The sequence below is a fragment of the Bos taurus genome, chromosome 10 (assembly GCF_002263795.3).
Source record: "Bos taurus isolate L1 Dominette 01449 registration number 42190680 breed Hereford chromosome 10, ARS-UCD2.0, whole genome shotgun sequence".
Taxonomy (NCBI): Eukaryota; Metazoa; Chordata; class Mammalia; order Artiodactyla; family Bovidae; genus Bos; species Bos taurus.
The window spans coordinates 20,853,752-20,871,339 of record NC_037337.1 but is presented as its reverse complement, the minus strand read 5'-3'; the positions used below and the strand labels follow the sequence as shown (position 1 = coordinate 20,871,339).

Here is a 17,588-nt window from a genome sequence, read left to right as displayed (position 1 = left end):
CACGCCTTCCCCAGAGAGGCAGTCGCGAGGCTATGACGTGTAATGCTGCGCCTTAAGCGCGCCGGCGTGTCGAAACTCTGCCGGGCCCGGGCCCTCAACCGGCTGACTGAGGTTCCCCCAGCGGCTAAGGCAGCTTTTCCGGGCGGAGCGGCCCCGAAGCACCCATGGGCCTGGGTCCGCGTTCCCCCCACAAACAGGGGCGCCGGTTCCCAGCTGGCGGAAAACGAGGGCGCGGGGCCAAGGGCGCGGGGCGCCCTCCACCAGGCCGCCAGCGACATCCCTGCTCGCCTCCGGATGGGCGCTCGGAGCCGGCCCCAGATGCGCACCCTCACCTGAGCCCAGAAGCTCTGGGGTATTTCCGCCAAGCGCTGTCCGCGCTGAAAGAGGCCCCCGAGACGGGAGAAGAACGAGGTAGGGAGCAACTTGGGGAGAGGGATCAAGGGAGGAACTGGTTGGGTATAAAATTCAGGACAGGTAAGGACAATTTCGTGGGTCCCCAGGGTGTGAGGACTTAGTTTCATCTCCCCTAAGGCATAACCTTCTCCTCTCATTCTCTTTAATGTATTTCTTGTTTTTTTTTCAGAGCTGATGGTGCACAATGTTTTGAAGGAAGTGGAGGCTCAGGCCCTAGCCTTGGCCACAAACCGGACTGGCAGTGAGATGCTACAGGAACTGTTGGGGTTCAGTCCCCGGAAGCCGATGTGTCGCGTATGGGCTGCTCTGCACTCCAATTTGCGCTTTGTGGCCTGTCATCGATGTGGGGTCCACGTTTTGCAAAGCGCTTTGCTACAGCTGCCTCGATTGCTAGGGAGCCCTGAAGAAGAGGAGGAGGAGGAGGAGGAGGATGGGAAGGATGGTCATGTGGAGACCCTGGAGGAGCTGGTCCTGGGACTAGCTGCTGAGGTCTGTGATGATTTTCTTTTCTATTGTGGAGACACACATGGCAGCTTCGTGGTCAGAACTTTGCTGCAGGTATTGGGAGGGACTCTTCTGGAGTCTGAGAGAGCCAGGCACCGTGGCTCCCAGTCACCTGGTAAGTATTACAAGAAAGGGGTGTGGACCTCCAGGGAAGGAGAGTTTAGGAAGTTCAGAAGGAGAGAGTAAGCAGAAGATTTCTTCATGTCCTTGAAGAATTAGCAGTGAAATTAGGACAGGGATATAGCAGGCCAAAGATTAGTGCGCATGGAGGCCCAGAGGTGAGGATGCCTATGTGTGTTTAGGGGACAGCTGTTAGAAGAATGGGGGTAAGTGGAAGAAGTGATTCACTTGAGCATTGCCTCTCAAACTTTTTTTAACTACAGCTCACAGTAAGAAAACAATTTTCAAGCATCATTCAATATACATGTGTGTGTACATACACATATTGGATTCAAGCCAAAGGTCAGGAAGCAAGACCTTTCTACATACAATCCACTGATATTTTCTACCAGCCGCCCCCCGCCCCAACCTTTTTTTTCTCCTGTGCCATGTGTGGCTTGCAAGATCTTAGTTCCCCAACCAGGGATCAAACCCTTGCCCCTTGCAGTGGGAGTGCAGAGCCCTAACCACTGGACCACCATGGAATTCCCTCCCTTTTCATTTTATTCTGTGTGTTACATAAAAAGTGCTTGTTGAGACCCACTAGATTGATTTCATAATACACTCATAGGCAGCGGACCTACATTTTGAAAAACGTTGGGAAATAGGGTAGTGAGTTTAGGTGAGGCCTGATTTTGGAACACCGTGAATTCCTGATTGAGGAGTTTGGACTATTTCCTATGGACCATGCGGGAGCTGGTTGAAGTTCCTTAGAAAAATTAAAAGGGAAATGTAGTCTCAGTTCAGTCATGGAGATGAGACATTGAGTTGTACTGTATGCATTCTGCATCTCCAGGCCAAATCCTTGTTCAGCTGTGCAATTCTTCTCCCTTCGGGATGGCAGTCTGTGGTCTCACCACTGTATATGTTCTTGATCTTCCTTCAGAAGCACAAAAGGCCCCATCTCGGGAATGTAAGCCAACTGATTTTGAGGTCCCTGAAACCTTCTTGAATTGCCTTCAGAACCTGAGCTCCTGCTTTCTAAAGGACATTGCTGGTAAGGAGGGAAATAGAGGAAGATCTCGGATCTTCTTTTTTGGAGAGGATTATCATCAAACAAGGCTCTTATTTCCATTGGTCTTGTTCGTCTTTTTTTCAAATCTTGCCTGGTTTGTTGTAAAGGCTCTGTTTAGACCATTTGTGTCCATAGTCCCTTATACCCTGTTGCCTGAGGTTGTGTAGGTTGTCTGGATTTTGGGAAAGCCACTTTTATTATTTCTGCCCTCCCCCACAGTGTTTATCACTGACAAGATATCCAGCTTCTGCCTTCAAGTGGCCTTACAGATCTTACACCGCAAGCTGCCCCAGTTTTGTGCCCACCTCTGCAGTGCTGTGATTGGCTATCTGAGTAGCCGGAATTCCTCAGCAGATGGCAGGTATGGACAGGGCCTCAGGATTGATCAAGGTGGTGGGCCATGTGAAATGAATGACATGATGTGGGTATTTTGTTTGTTTCCATTCTCTGTATGTGTGTGTTTATTTTTTTATTTTACTTTTTTGTCTAGTTTTATTGAGATGTAATTGACATACAGCACTATTTAATTTTAAGGTATACAGCATGATTTGACTGGTTTACCTCATGAAACAGTTACCACAATAAGTTTAGTGAACATCCATCATCTCATTTATACACAAAATTAAAGAAATGAGAAAAAAAAAACTTTTTTTTCCTAGTGATGGGAATTCTTAGGATTTAATTTCTTAACAACTTTTGTATATGACATACGGTAGTGTTGTTATATTTATTATGTTATGCATTACATCCTTAGTATATATTTACCTTATAAATGGAATTTTGTAACTTTTGATTGTCTCCAGCCAGTTCCCCCTCCCCCCAGACCCCCTGTCTCTGGTAACCAAAAATCTGATCTTTTTCCCTCCGTTTGTTTGTTCTTGAAGTATAATTGACCTACAACATTATGTTAGTTCCTGTTAGACAGTATAGTGATTTGCTATTTCAGTACACTTCACCATGATAAGTCCATGGTGATCGCCATGATAAGTCCAGTGATGTGAGCATTGTGAATAAAGTGAAGACTACCTGATCACCTTCTCCTTGTCCCCAGCCCCCTATTGCTGTTTCTGCGAGATCAGACAAGCTCCAGGCTCCTGGAGCAGGTGCTGCTAGTGTCAGAGCCCCCAAGGCTCCAGAGCCTCTTTGAAGATCACCTCCAAGGACATCTGCAGGCCTTGGCTGCACATTCTATTGCCAACTTCCCTTTGCAGCGTTTCCTGGATGCCATCACCACCCCTGAGCTGGTGAGTTGGGAACTTGGCCGAGTCTGTTTCTGTTAGTTCTTGTTCACTGGGCTTTGCTTTATTGTGTACATGCCTCTGTATTTCCAACAGTGTGCTGGCCATTCCCCTTGAGAAGTCACTCCTGGAGGCTTCCCAGAGCTTAGGGTGAAGGTGCCTTCTTCCCAGAAAGGATGTGCTCTAGCTTTTCTCAGGTGCCAGTGCCAGTAGGAGATTGGCTTAATCCAAGTTCTCAGCCTGAGCTTCCGTGGCTTGCTCAGTCTCTGGGTGCTTGGCTGTAAATCCACGCGAGCAGCAAAACTGCTTCCGTAGCTTCTCTTTCTCTTTGCTGTTTAGTGCCAAGGCATGCTTTGCCAGGATCCCCTGGGTTGAGAGCTAGGATGGAAGGGCAGGTTTAACTCTAGCCCTCCCTTTTGCTCCCCCCTCCCCATGTGAGGCCTCCCCTCTAAGACTCCTTTTGTTCTGGGCCTTCCGTATCCATCCAAACCAAAGTCTTGGCTTTTGCCAATGCTTTTATGTTTCACCTAGCATTTTTAGTTGCTTTTGGCAGGAAGATTTCATCGAATAACTTAGCCCACCATTACCAGAATGTCAAATTCTTTACCCCATGTCTCCCCTCAGCTGTCCCCTGTGTTTGAGGAGCTGAGCCCCGCCCTGGAAGCTGTGCTGGCCCAGGGTCACCCAGGGGTAGTCATTGCCCTGGTTGGCGCCTGCCGCAGAGTTGGGACCCACCAAGCCCAGGTCCTGCAGCTGCTGTTGGAGGTGAGTGGGGGTTACCCGCAACCCCTTTGTACCCTGAGTTCAAGTTCTACCTGCTAGGATTTAGCTAATCTTCAGTTGTTGTGTTTCTGGACCCGTGGGATCTGATACCCAGCGAGTTCACAGGTATGGGGGAAATGAAGCCAGAGCCATCTCATGGCCCTGGAATGAAAAGTGTCTCCCTGGACAAAGAAAGAACTTTTAAGGAAAAAAAACTTATTCAGCCCCTGTTATATATATGGAGGCTGTGAATACAGCAAGGAAGATGAGATCCTCTCCACATGCAGGTTATGTTCTTGTGGAGTCAGGCACCTGTCCTGAACGCTTTCCCCTGGCTGGAAAGCCGAGGTGTCAGATGAGGTAGTTCTCAGCTTCGTCACGTTCTGTCTTCCCTTCTAGGCATTCCACTGTGCAGAGCCCTCTTCCCGGCAAGTGGCCTGTGTGCCCCTCTTTGCCGCTTTGATGGCTTATGAGGTGTACTATGGACTGGCGGAGGAGGAGGGGGCAGTGCCCATGGAGCACCAGGTGGGTGAGGCAGGGGAGAGGCCAAGCCTGTGACTAGTTGGGAACCAGGCCTCCCAGAGCTGAGGAAGCCCCTCGCCACAGAGGTGAGGGAGGTGGGATCTCTTGGCTTCATCCAAGTGAAGGTGGCGGTTTGGTGGCTGCCTCCTAACTGCCTGTCTTTGTCCTCTCAGGTGGAAATGGCCGCCGCCAGGGGCCTGGGGGAAGTGGCAGTTCTTGGGTCTCTCCTGCTGCAGCATCTGCTGCACTTCTCCAGTCCCTGTCTCATACTCCAGAGTCTCAGTGCCTTGACAGGACCGCAGCTCCTGACTCTGGCCCAAAGCCCTGCCGGCTCCCATGTGCTCGATGCCGTCCTCACTAGCCCCTCCGTGACACGCAAGCAGCGCCGCCGGGTGCTAAAGACACTAAAGGTTAGAGTTTTGGCTCCTGTTTGATTCCTCTGCCATCCCTCCATTTGGAGAGTGTGTGCTTTCCCTGGGACTGGCCTTCAGTCACAGAGAGGATGCGTAGTTCCTAGACTGCTTCAACTTGGCCTCTTAACTTCACCTCCCCACCCCACCCCCACCAACAATACCCTTTTATGGACTGCCCTAGATGGGGTCGCACAGAGTCAGACACGACTGAAGTGACTTAGCAGTAGCAGTAGATGGCTCTACCTTACTTACCTCAATGCAGGGACATTATGTGACGCTGGCCTGTAGTCGCCATGGCAGCCGTGTGCTAGATGCTATCTGGAGCGGAGCAGCCTTGGGGGCCCGGAAGGAAATTGCTGCCGAGCTGGGTGAGCTCCTCTCTTTGACCTTTCCAAACGTTCCCTTTCCTTATTCTGAAAAGCTGGATGGCTGGGAGTGGACCTAAATTCAGCAGAGACTTCAGTTCTAAAGGGTGGTTTTGGCTGTGGGTTTGAGCAGTTTGCTCTCCCTGCCCCTCCATGTAGTCTGCCCCTCTGTGTAGCCCTTCGCTTCCATTTTTGTTATTTGGACGGTGAGGTGTTAACTCTATCCTGAGGCAGACCCAGGATTCCAGAAAAATGGAGGGACCTTCTCCCCAAGTAGAGTCTCTTCAAGCCTAGGGGGATGACTGCGTGGTGATACTGAACATGAATGGTTCCCTTTGCAGGGGAGCGGAACCAGGAGCTGATAAGAGACCCTTTTGGCCACCATGTGGCTCGAAACGTGGCCCTGACTACCTTCCTGAAGCGTCGAGAGGCTTGGGAACAGGAGCAGGGGGCGGTGGCCAAGCGGAGGCGGGCCTTGAACTCCATACTTGAAGACTGAGGGCTTGGATCTGGGACTGGGTGTTGATGGGGGGGTGAGGAGAGGAAGTATCTATCTTGCCCTGTTCTAGTTTAAATTGGAGTCAAATGTCTTACCAGTAAACATTTTTATATTTTTATTGGAAACACTTTTGTTATGTTGCAGGGGGAAGGGTACAGAGAAAGAGAGATCTCAAGGTGAGGTTAGAGAGGGCTCTGTTCAGGGCACTGAGGAGCCTAGGGACAGCAGGGGAGTATGACTTCTAGATGTAGTGGCAATCAGAATGGGATCCAGACACCTGGGGACAGGCTGTGGCTTTTCAGGGTAAGTGGGAGGCTGGAACGATGGTCAGGAAGGGATAGTGTTCTTCAGGAACGGGTGTAGGCTGGGACTGGAAGGATCGTGCCAACAGGCCTGTTGTCAGCACATCAGAGGACAGTGGGGAGATGAGGTGAGTTGGCCAGTCTGCACTGTGCAGGCCCCCAGGCTCGACGCCGTCACAGTCCTTTCCAGTCTGTGTCTTGGAATGAGGCTAGGGCCAGACCCCCTGCTCAGTAGGGTTTGAGGCGACCCTGCCGCTGCCACCGCTCAGTCCCTTCTACTGCACGACGAAGGGTGGAGGAAATCCCCAGCAGCATATGGCCCAGGCCTTGCAGCAGTGAGGAGGCCCATCGGAGGAGCTCCCTGCAGGGCGGAGACAAGAGGAAGTCAGAGGTGGGGGGAGCTTGGGAGGCAGCCACAGGCTGGAGGCTGGGGGTTTTCCACAAGGGAGAGCTAACAGGGTGGGGGAGAGCGTGAGAAGGAATTGTTGGGGCTGCAACTGTAGGGGTGGAAAAGTGTGACGTGTGGCCTCTGACCTGAGTATTTTCTTTGGGCCGAGTCCTTGAATGTCACAGCTCAAGGAGTAGAGCCCGTAGAACGTGGCTTTGATATTCAGGCTGCCGAAGAGATCTCGAGGGCTCTGCTTGTATACGTCGAAGGTGATGCGGGCGATGTCCTTGCTGTGCTTGGGCTTCTCCTGGCCCAGGCCATATGACAGCACCCCACTCTGCAGGGCACCCCCTCATCAGTGTACTGAAGCTTCACCACTAAACCCTGTCAGCCCTGGGACAGACACTGACCCCCTGCCCCTTGCCTGGATTGTTTGTCCTCTATGGGGAGTCTGACAACTCCTCACCTCTCTCAGCCTCTGTCCCCAAGATCAGGGCTAGGTGAGACAAGAGGCTTGGGAGAGACAGAAGGATCAGTGGTCTACTGCAGCCCCACTATGGGCCTCTCACCCTGCGGGGGCTCCAGCTCTGTCCCAACTCCAGCACCATCAGGCACGTGTCATCCTCCAACAGCTGGAAGAACTCCTCGCTCTCCACGGTGGTCCCGTCTTCCTCCAGCACCAGTGTGAGCGCTCCACTCAGCACCAGGGCCTCCAGAGCCTGCCCAGTGGCAAGAAGCAGGAGGGGAGGGGCAGAGCTTATCCTGTGCCCTGTCCCTGCCCAGCTGCCCAGCACCCAACGGTCGGCCCTGGGTGCTGGGTGATGACCCCGGCTCTCCGGCGTCCCTGCAGAAGGCTCCAGCTCGCGCTGTTCTTTGGTTGTTGGGAAACCCTCATTAGGGCCCGTTGTTTCCCATTTGTCCTGTTTTGCTCCTGCCATGGCACTGTCACCTCTCCCAGCTTCCAAGCCACCCCTGCTGGTTTGGAATTGAAAAGCTAGCCAAGTTCTCTGGGGTCAAGGTATTATGCTGACAAGGCCTGCCATGATGGGGTCTCATCTCCAACGCCCCACCTCACTCTCCCCAACCCCACAGAGTTCTCCAGAGCTGTTTGCAGTAATGGTGACTTTTCACCTTTTTGAGTCTTCATGAGGGTCAAGTATCTGTTGTAGCACTTTCATACCTTATCTTCTACATCTTTCCACAGCCCAAGGAGGCAGCTGTATTGTTTCCTTTTTACAAGTTTTGATGGGCTGAATACCTACCCAAGGTCTGACAGTAGGAAGTGGCAGAATCAGGATTTGAATTTGATCTGTCAGACATTGCCGTTCCATACATTGGAGTTCTGAAATGTATTGCTCCAACCCTATCCAGTCCTTCCCCACCCCCAAAGACAAGCTTGCTCCTTAGAAAAAAAATGAATCGTCTCAAATGCAGTAGAAGCCATCGGGCTGACCCCCCTGCTTTCAGCCCTCAGAGGGAGGGGCAGCCATGTAATAACCACCGCTCTTTCTGCTCGTCATTCCAAGCTCTCCCTCTTGACTAGCTCCTTGGCTGTCCCCACTCTTGGAACCCAGGGACTTGACTCACTTGCCTTGTCTAGCAGTTCCTGACGGGTAGCGGCTGTCAGGCCTTTCCGGGTGGTCCGCTTGTTATCACAGACTCGGAAAGGTCGCTGGCGTGGTGGAGCCGAGGTCCAGACCTTTCGGCCCAAATCGGCGCTCATGTTGGATACTGACCTGGTAGGTGGGAATGAAGGTCAGGAAGGGGTGAGAGGTCTGCTGAGTGCACTGGGGGTGATGGGCGTGGGTGGGGTAGCTGCAGTGTTAGGGGAGTTGGGAGAGAGGATCTAGGTGTGCAGATTAGAGTAGCCCAGGGAGAGGAAGAGACTACCGAGTGGGGGATGGAGGAAGTAGGGGGCTGGCGGGGGAATGGGGAGAATGAGGAGAATGGGGGACTGGGTGTGGGTCAGAATCTAGACAAGCCCACTGTGAAAAGTGGTGGCAGGGAGGGGGAGGGGTACAAATTGGAGAGTCTAGGAAACTCAAGGCTGAATGGAGTGTTGTGGCTCTGCCCATACACCCAGAGCTGGAGTGGAGGGTTAGGAGTCACCTGAGCAGGCTGCTGGGGTCCAGGTTAGAGAGGTATTCCATGGTGGAGGGAGGGACCCGGAGAGGGGCCTCTCCTTGGCGTCCTAGGCTGGGTGCTTCTCTGCTGGGTTGGAGCTGAAGTGGTGGTGTTTTCTGTTCCAGAGCTGGGATCTCAGCCCCAGTGAGTAGGGGGATGAGTCAAGCCTGGACTCTGGCCCCCTCTGCCTGGCCAATACACAGGGCAAAGTCCAAGGTGGGGGTGGAGGCGGGGTGTGGTGGTGGAAGGCAGAAGCCATGGAGGTTTTGTGAGTGTCTCTCTGGTGGTAGTGTGTGATGTGAGAGTAAACAGGAGCTATGGAATGTAATCTCTGGTGTTTTTCTTTATATGGAGGGAACTTCTAGCTGCCAATCTGTGCAAAGCTGCGTTGTGTGATTTGCTTTGTATGTGCTGCCACCTACTGAAAAAAAATTTACTGCAGTTTTAGGAAAAGGGAGGGGGTGCTGAGGACCTGCAGGGCTTGGAGAAAACAGGATAGGAGGCAGTGTGCGCCCACGGGGTGTGATCTATGGATCCAGGATCATCAGGATCCTGTCTGGGACCTTGGCCTTCCTGCTTTCCTGCTCTTCCTTCTGTGGTCCAGGGGAGGGGCTGGCTTAACATTTCTCTGACTTCCTTCTCTAGAACTGCCTGTTTCAGTCACAGTGGATTAGTCACTCACTTTTCCCTTCCACTGGCCACTTAATTAGCATGAAGGAGTCATGGATGGGGGCTTCCCAGGTGGCGCTAATGGTAAAGAACCCGCCTGCCAATGCAGGAGACAGATGCGGGTTCAGTCCCTGGGTCAGGAAGATCCCCTGGAGGAGGTCATGGCAACCCACTCCAGTATTCTTATGGTCCCTATGGACAGAGGAGCCTGGTGGACTATAGTCCATGGGGTCGCAAAGAGTCAGACATGACTGAGCGACAGCACACACAGTCATGGCTGGGGGCAGAGAAAATGCCTCCTTTAATGGACTTGAGGTATCCCGTGTCCCATCTCTCACTTCAGCTGTGGTTGTGCTAACAGTTGTATGGAAGCTCAGACTCTCACTGTCAGTGAACACATCACACACACACTGTCCAGGAGCCTTGTCTGAAGCTGTACAGGACAGGCTGCAAGTGTGCGTCAGGGCATTAAAGCCTCTAGGACAACCCTCAAACAATGGGGAAGGTGAGCTGGACATAAACATCTGCCTTCTGTCTTTCCGGAAGGTATTCTGTGTGCTCAGAGGTTCCTGGAGCCCACTGAAGGAACTTAATAACGCCCTCTTATTGGCTCCCCTCTTCCCCTTCCCTTGCTCTCACTCTGGCTTCCCGAGCTGACTGCCTAAAGACAGGATTACCTATATCCACACCCTCGACTCAAGCTCTGCTGGGAGGAAAACCAAACTGAGACAATACTGGTGTCCTGGCTCCCAGGGAGCCCCTTTCTGGCTGTTGACAGGCAGAAGCCTTTTTCCTTCTTCCCTCAATTTTATCAATCTGCCAAATGTCCTTCCTAAGTTTTGCCTGACGTCGCCACCCAGAGACGGCTTCCTTCCAGTGTGTCTCTCACCGCAGCCTCTCCTTTTTCCTCACCTCGTATCCCGGTGCAGCCCAGCAGTGTGGCCTCTTCATGGGTGTGTGTCACAACTCTTCACGCAGCCTATAAGCCCGTCACACCTCTGTGCATCTCCCACTCCCCCCGGGAACTTAGCCCCATGCTTTACACTGAAAGCTGTCACTGATAGTCCTCTGAGAGCCGTGAGGCTGGAGTGACTGGGGCAGGGCCCAAGGCAGGAGGTGAGAGGGGGTAGGTAGGAAGCTGAGGAAATGTGGGGCTTAGCAGTGTCAGGAGTCGGAAAACAGGCAAAGATACAGCAGCTATGGGAATGAGGAGTTGGGTTGCCTTCTCTGCTGAGAGCTGGCAAGGGATGCCTGACAGTGTAAGAGCTGCAGGGTGGGAGGGCTGAGAACTGGGGGTGTGTGTGTGTTGCAGGGGGGAAATGAGCGCAGAGGCAGGACCCAGGGGCAGGATCCAGCAGTGTCCCTACTCACCCACACACCCAGGGAACCTTATCTGCACCCCCTCAGCCTATCCTGTTTCCTGGAGCCCACATGTGGGAGGCGGGCTCTCACATGCCTGGACGAGTTAGTGATGGGAAGCAGCAGGGTGAGGGAGGGCTCCTGGAAAGGCCCAAGAGGAGCCCCACCTTGTCCCTCCCTGTTTCTGCCTCACCCTCTGCCAACCTGACAGGCACAGGACAGACTTAGGCAACTTGCCCACTGCCGCTTTGCCTTTGGGCTTCCCCAGGCCCCTGGAGAGCCCCCAACCCTGCACCCGCCCAGCTGGGTAAGTAGATCTGCCCACTAGACCTTACTCCCCTCCACTCACTTTTGCCCTGCGGTATATACATATAGGGAATGGGGCCGGACCAAGGAGAGGCCAGGTGAGAAGAGTGGAGGTGGAGGCAGGGACAGCCTGGGAGTCAGGACTGGGGAGGTGGCCTGACAGAGAGCAGGGGACATGGGTTACAAGAAGTAGTGTTTGAGCTGGGGCTGGGGTTCTGGTGGGGGGTAGAGACAGAGGCCCCCAGACAGAACAGAGGCAGGCTGCAGGGGAGTGAGGGACGCTCAGTCCCTTCTCACTAGCATCAGGCGGAACGTGGGCTTCTGCCCCACCTGAATGCGCCCCACGGCTCTTTCCAGCCTCCCGGAAGGACAGAAGAATGTCAGTCTGCTACCGTCCTCCGGGGAACGAGACGCTGCTGAGCTGGAAGACCTCGCGGGCCACGGGTACAGCCTTCCTGCTGCTGGCGGCGCTGCTGGGGCTGCCGGGCAATGGCTTTGTGGTGTGGAGCCTGGCCGGCTGGCGGTCCGCGAGAGGGCGCCCCCTGGCGGCCACGCTCGTGCTGCACCTGGCGCTGGCCGACGGCGCCGTGCTGCTGCTCACGCCGCTCTTCGTGGCCTTCCTGACCCGGCAGGCCTGGCCCCTGGGCCAGGCGGGCTGCAAGGCCGTGTACTACGTGTGCGCGCTCAGCATGTACGCCAGCGTGCTGCTCACCGGCCTGCTCAGCCTGCAGCGCTGCCTCGCCGTCACGCGCCCCTTCCTGGCGCCCCGACTACGCAGCCCGGCCCTGGCCCGCCGCCTGCTGCTGGCCGTCTGGCTGGCCGCCCTGGTGCTCGCCACCCCGGCGGCTGTCTACCGTCACCTCGGGGCGGACCATGTGTGCCAGCTGTGCCACCCGTCGGCCGCCCACGCCGCTGCCCACCTGAGCCTGGAGACCCTGACCGCCTTCGTGCTGCCCTTCGGGCTGGTGCTCGGTTGCTACGGCGTGACGCTGGCGCGGCTGCGGGGCGTCCGCTGGGGCGCCGGGCGGCGCGTGACGCGGGTGGGCCGGCTGGTGGGCGCCATCGTGCTGGCCTTCGGCCTGCTCTGGGCCCCCTACCACGCTGTCAACGTGCTGCAGGCGCTCGCCGCGCTGGCTCCGCCCGAAGGGGCCTTCGCCAGGCTGGGCGGCGCGGGCCAGGCGGCGCGAGCCGGAACTACGGCTCTGGCCTTCTTCAGCTCCAGCGTCAACCCGGTGCTCTACCTCTTCACCGCCGGGGATCTCCTGCCCCGGGCGGGTCCCCGCTTCCTCATGCGGCTCTTTGAGGGCTCCGGAGAGGCCCGAGGGGGCGGCCGCTCTAGGGAGGGGACCTTGGAGCTCCGAACTACCCCTCGGCTCAAAGTGGTGGGGCGGGCCGGCGGCAATGGAGACCCTGGGGGCGGGGCGCAGAAGGATAGTCAGGGTTGGGACCCTTGACGTCAAACCCTATCACCAGGCTCTTCCCTGTTCCCTTCCAGCGCCCCCTTGGAACTCAGGGAACCACTCTGGATGGTTTGGGGATCCTTCTCCCGCTAGCGTTGAGATCTCTCTGGGCAGAATTATTATACATCTGGGGCAGGCCCAGGTTCCTCCCAGGACTGGGAGTGGTGATGGCCTGTATTAAAGAGTATCACGTACCTGCAGGCTGGCTTGTGCCCGGTGCCAGAGCTGATAACTTGTTGCCAATAGCTATTGTGAAAGATACTGTGAAATTGTGTGAAATACATTACAGGGTGGCTTAAGAGTGCTCCCTCCAGTGGTTCATCCTACTTGAGTGAAACTACCCCATGTTCACCTAGCTCACTGCTGGGTCAGGCCAAGTCTGGGCAATGCAAGCCCTCAATCTTACCCTGTCCTCCCCAGCCCAGATGGCCTGGTTCCCCCAAGCCAACCCATAGAATCGCTCTGGAAATGAAAGGAGAAGGAGGAAGGAGAGGTGTGAGTGCTTGGCAGAGGGATGGTGATAAGATCTACTCTCCGGGTCTGTTAGAGCTAAGTGGATGGGAAACTGGCTCTGGGAGGGGAAAGTCAGTCTGTAGGGTTTGGAAGGAAAGTTTTCTTGTCTGTCTTGTGGTTGGAACAGCGGGGGAGGGACCTTGAAGTCGGAGACTTAACCTTCTCTGAATGTAACTCTCCCTGAAAAGGTCACCTGACTCAAAAAAGGAGCTCAGGGGCAGACACTCATTCACCCAGGAGGCTTCTGGGGGTTGGAGTTGAGGGGTATGAGGAACGGTGTGGATATCTGGAAGACGAAAGAATTTTTCAGGGAGATGCCACTTCTCCTTTCTCTCTTTTTCCTCTCTGCCAAGTCTTGGCTTCCCAATACTTCTCGGTTCCCATCTTTTGGAATCTCTCTAGGTCTCAAAATTGTTCTGGATCCTGACACTTTTGAGTTTGGGAATGTAGGATGGAGTCCTTTTTAGGGGATGTCCATGTGCACACACGTGTGGTCACTAGGGTAACCAGCTCATCCCCATTTGCCTAGGACTTTCTCAGTTTTAGCACTGCAAGTCTCTTGTCCCAGACCCCTGAGTCTCTAACAAACTTAGATGCTTGATTACCTGAGTGGTCACACCGACCATCACCCTAGGTTCTGCTTTTGTGACTGTTCACACCACCCAGGCAGAAGTCAAGTTAGAGGAAATCCAGTCCTCAGGGTCAGGCCAGGGCCACCAAAACTGGGGTTGGACAGAGCTCTGGACTTGGGCGGGCAGAAAGTATGGTTAGAGCGTCTAGTCTGGGGCAGAGGGAGAAAGATGGGAGAGAGAGATGGAGGTGGGGAGCAACGTGGAAGAGGAGGCAAAGACAACCTAGTTCCTGTCAGAAGGGGCCTCTGGGTGACCCCAGAGCTCTGAGCCAGAAGCTTCTACCCTCAAACACTGACTTCATGGCTTTCTTCCTGTCCTCCCACACCAGAGCAGAGGCTTCCTAACTTCTGTTACACATTCCCCATCCCACAGGCCGGCTGTGGTCAGAAAGCTCTTCCTCAACTCTGCCTCCAGTTTCTGCTGCGGTTTCAGCCCATTTGTTTTCATCATATCCTCTAGCTGATAGCTGCTGGGTCAACTCTGCTCTGGCTTGTCTCTTTTTTTATTTCTTAAAAGAATTTAATTTACTTATTTTTTGCTGTGCTGGGTCTTCGTAGCTGTGCCCAGGCTTTCTCAAGTCGTGGTGAGTGGGGGCTACTCGCTAGTTATGGTGTGTGAGTTTCTCTCGTTGTGGCTCAAAGGCTCTAGAGCTCGGATTCAGGAATTGTGGCACACGGGCTTAGTTGCCCCTTGGCACGTGGAATCTTCCTGGAGCAGAGATTGAATCCATGTCCCCTGCATTGGCAGGCAGATTCTTAACCACAGGGAAGTCCTGCTCTGGCTTTTCTCAAAGCAGGAAAGCTGGGGCCACGACAAAGGTTAAGGGACCTCAATGACCACCATTCCACTCGTACCCATTAGCACCACTACGCGTATTTCCCAAGAAGGGGTGGAGTTGGAAGGGAAGCAGGAAGGCTAGTTATTGGATTGAAGATTAGACTTCTTGGTTCTTAGCTTCTGCAGGTGAGTCAAGAAGAGGAGACTGCCCTCCTTCCAGGGAGGGGGAAGAGTGATCCTTTTGGGGGCTGTTTCGCTTTCCACATTCCTGGTTTCCCCCCTCTCTCATGTCTGCTTCTTGTGCTCATCTCTGCTTTCCCTCTGTGTCTAAGGTGGGACAGAAGTCAGCTGTGGGAAAGTAGGAAAGATGTGGTGCTGACTTACTTGCCCAGCGCCCACATCTTAAGTCCAAATTCATGTGGCAGCTTAGCCACATTGGCAAGTGCAAGACAAGTGGTTCAGGAAGGGGAAGAAATTGTCATTCTCTGTGATACTAGAGAGACCATTTGGCTTCTACGAAAGAAAAAGGAGATGGACCTAGAATGGAACTAGTTCTTTTAAATGAGGGGAGGGATGGAGGGTACTGGAAGGGAGTCCTCTCCACCAAATCCCAGTCATGGCTTGAAACCAAGGCAAAGACAGAGTGCTGTCCTCTTTAAGTCATGACGTCACCTGACCCAAGCCCAGAACTGAGCCCCAGCCCCAGCCCACATTTCCTATTAATCTGAAAATCTACATCGTTCACAGAAGATATAAAGATACTCAACATTCTGACCTCTCAGTCTGAGTCCATTTCCCCTCTCTGGCTTCCTTCCCCCCTTCTCCTGCATGACACAATTCATCATTCTGTTCAATTCTTCAATCTAGACCTGCATCTGAGGCCACACTGCAGCCTACCCGCCCCCTCACTCTTTCCTCTCTCACTACCCCTTCGGGGATCTTCTCTTCTGGCCCCACCCCTGAGGAGTCCTCCTCCCCACTGGACTCTGGAACACAAAGACTATTCCACCCCACCTAGGGAAGGGAGCGGGTAGGAGTTTCGGCCCCACCCTTAGGAAGATGCATCTTCCCTCCCCTGCTCTGTGGTACTTCCTCTCTAGCTGACTTAACTGATAGCACCCAGACCCCAGGCCAGGCCCCTGGCACCGGCTCGGATCTGGGGATAGGCTACGCCATTCTGCCCTCACCCTGGGATTGGCACCAGCTTCCAACCAGTGCCCGGCAAAGCCTTAAGTAAGTACCCTGGGAGTAGGGGAGGTGGGGGGAGGGAGCACAGCTGTAAGGTCCAAAGGACTTCCAAAGAAAGCTGACCAGTGGTAAAGGAACTTGAGAGGACTTGGTCTTGTCTCCTGTCCATGAAATCTTCCCCATCCCTGTTGTTCTTGGTGGAGCCTGGGCACCTCTGGGGTGAGTGGGTAGGTGATTGGAAGAGGGCAGTGGCACTTGAGTGGGCTGAGGGTCTGGCAGGGGTCGGGTGGTGGTAGGGGAAAGGAGCTAGCCTTTTGAGAGGTACAGCATTGTTAAGAAAAGCCTCCACTTTGGTTCTGGATTTTAGGGTCTCCTAAGGTATGGAGGCTGACAGGTCTGGAAATACTGCCTCTGCTGTTGCTGTACATTTTGCAATTGGGTCTATGGGCAGGAAGGGGGTATGTGGCACAGTTAGGAAATTAATCTTTCTACTCAGCCAGATCCCCTTAAGACAGGTCAGTGGGTGATGATAAGGGTAGTATACCCTGGTGAGCAGCATCTGATGGTGCTGACCTTGAAGACAGATGAGAGTACCCAGACTAGGTGTATCGGGAGTGTCAGGAAACCCTTCCTTCATGTGCGTGTCACCCTCACTCTTCAGGTCCTTGCTATAGCCATGAACACTACATCTCCTGCAGCACCCTCCTCATCAGGAGTCAGTTTCATCTCTCTGCTGGTCATCATCGTACTGTCAGTGGCGCTGGCTGTAGGGCTTCCTGGCAACAGCTTTGTAGTGTGGAGCATCCTGGCAAAGCTGCGGAAGCGCTCTGTCACTGCCCTGATGGTGCTGCACTTGGCCCTGGCCGACTTGGCCGTGTTGCTCACTGCCCCCTTTTTCCTCTACTCTGTGGCGCAAGGCACCTGGACTTTTGGATTGTCCAGCTGCCGCCTGTTCCACTATGTCTGTGGAGTCAGCATGTATGCCAGCGTCCTACTTATCATGACCATGAGTCTGGACCGCTCGCTGGCGGTGGCCCTCCCCTTTGTGTCCCAGAAGCTGCGCACCAAGGCAGTCGCCTGGCGGGTGCTGGCCGGCATCTGGGTGATGTCTGTTCTGCTGGCCACTCCCGTCCTCTTGTACCGCACGGTGCACTTGGGATTGAACAATAGGAGCCTGACCTGCTTCCTGAAGTACCCCAGCGAAAGACATCGGGCCTTCCATCTGTTCTTCGAGGTGATCACCGGCTTTCTGCTGCCCTTCCTGGTCGTGGTGGCCAGCTACTGCGACATCGGGCGCAGGTTGCGGGCCCGGCGCTTCCGCCGCAGCCGCCGCACCGGCCGCCTGGTGGCGCTCATCATCCTGGCCTTCGCCGCCTTCTGGCTGCCCTACCACGTGGTGAACCTGGCCGAGGGGTTCCGCGCGGCAGCGGGCAAGGCCCTGGGTTCCGGACCGGTGGGTCGGCGGCTGCTCTTGGCCCGCCACGTGCTCATCACGCTGGCCTTCCTGAGCAGCAGCGTGAACCCCCTGCTGTACGCGTGTGCCGGGGGCGGCCTGTTGCGCTCAGCCGGCGTGGGCTTCATCGCCAAGCTGTTAGAGGGCACCGGCTCCGAGACGTCCAGCAGCCGTCGCAAGGGCACCCTGGCCCAGACATTGAGGGGCACCCCCGCCTCTCCTGAGCCTGACCCCGCCGAGAGCCTCACTGCCTCCACCAACCCTCTCGAGTGAAGCGAACTCAACTAGGCCTGCTGGGTGGCTGCAGTGCAAGGACCATAGCTTTCCTCCTGGGGGAATGCCCTCCCCGCTGGCCTGACCCAATTTTTGACCAGCCCCCTCCTTCCCCGAGGAAGAGAACGCTGGTGGGAAAGTGGAGCGGAAGGCGGGGAGGGGCACAACTCAGGGCTGAATGGGAACCGGGTCCCCACAGGCAGCTTTACAATTAAAACTGAAGTCTGAAACTGGGTGTGTGTGATGCGTTCAT

The 17,588-nt window shown here is 54.7% G+C and overlaps 4 protein-coding genes across 4 annotated transcripts; 3 read left to right on the top strand and 1 right to left on the bottom strand.

Annotated features, from left to right (window-relative positions):
* The first annotated feature begins 70 nt into the window (after positions 1-70).
* Positions 71-6,007, top strand: NOP9 (NOP9 nucleolar protein). The gene is made up of 10 exons (NM_001103265.1): positions 71-411; positions 584-1,033; positions 1,964-2,074; positions 2,312-2,453; positions 3,144-3,336; positions 3,955-4,095; positions 4,492-4,617; positions 4,788-5,024; positions 5,290-5,395; positions 5,734-6,007. The coding sequence occupies exons 1-10, from the start codon at positions 165-167 to the stop codon at positions 5,889-5,891; spliced, it is 1,911 nt and encodes a 636-aa protein (NP_001096735.1). The 5' UTR covers positions 71-164; the 3' UTR covers positions 5,892-6,007.
* CIDEB (cell death inducing DFFA like effector b) lies at positions 5,986-8,823 on the bottom strand. The gene is made up of 5 exons (NM_001034567.2): positions 8,691-8,823; positions 8,173-8,317; positions 7,151-7,300; positions 6,728-6,918; positions 5,986-6,554 (listed from the first exon to the last, which is right to left on the bottom strand). Exons 1-5 carry the CDS (start codon positions 8,729-8,731, stop codon positions 6,422-6,424), a joined length of 660 nt encoding a protein of 219 aa, NP_001029739.1. The 5' UTR covers positions 8,732-8,823; the 3' UTR covers positions 5,986-6,421.
* LTB4R2 (leukotriene B4 receptor 2) lies at positions 8,168-12,493 on the top strand. Its single transcript, NM_001191287.1, has 2 exons — positions 8,168-8,320; positions 11,397-12,493. Exon 2 carries the CDS (start codon positions 11,417-11,419, stop codon positions 12,491-12,493), a length of 1,077 nt encoding a protein of 358 aa, NP_001178216.1. The 5' UTR covers positions 8,168-8,320; positions 11,397-11,416.
* Positions 12,494-15,538: 3,045 nt separating this feature from the next.
* Positions 15,539-17,565, top strand: LTB4R (leukotriene B4 receptor). The gene is given in 2 exon segments (NM_001034738.1): positions 15,539-15,654; positions 16,271-17,565. A coding segment is annotated over 1 exon segment (1,050 nt). The 5' UTR covers positions 15,539-15,654; positions 16,271-16,285; the 3' UTR covers positions 17,336-17,565.
* The last annotated feature ends 23 nt before the right edge of the window (positions 17,566-17,588 follow it).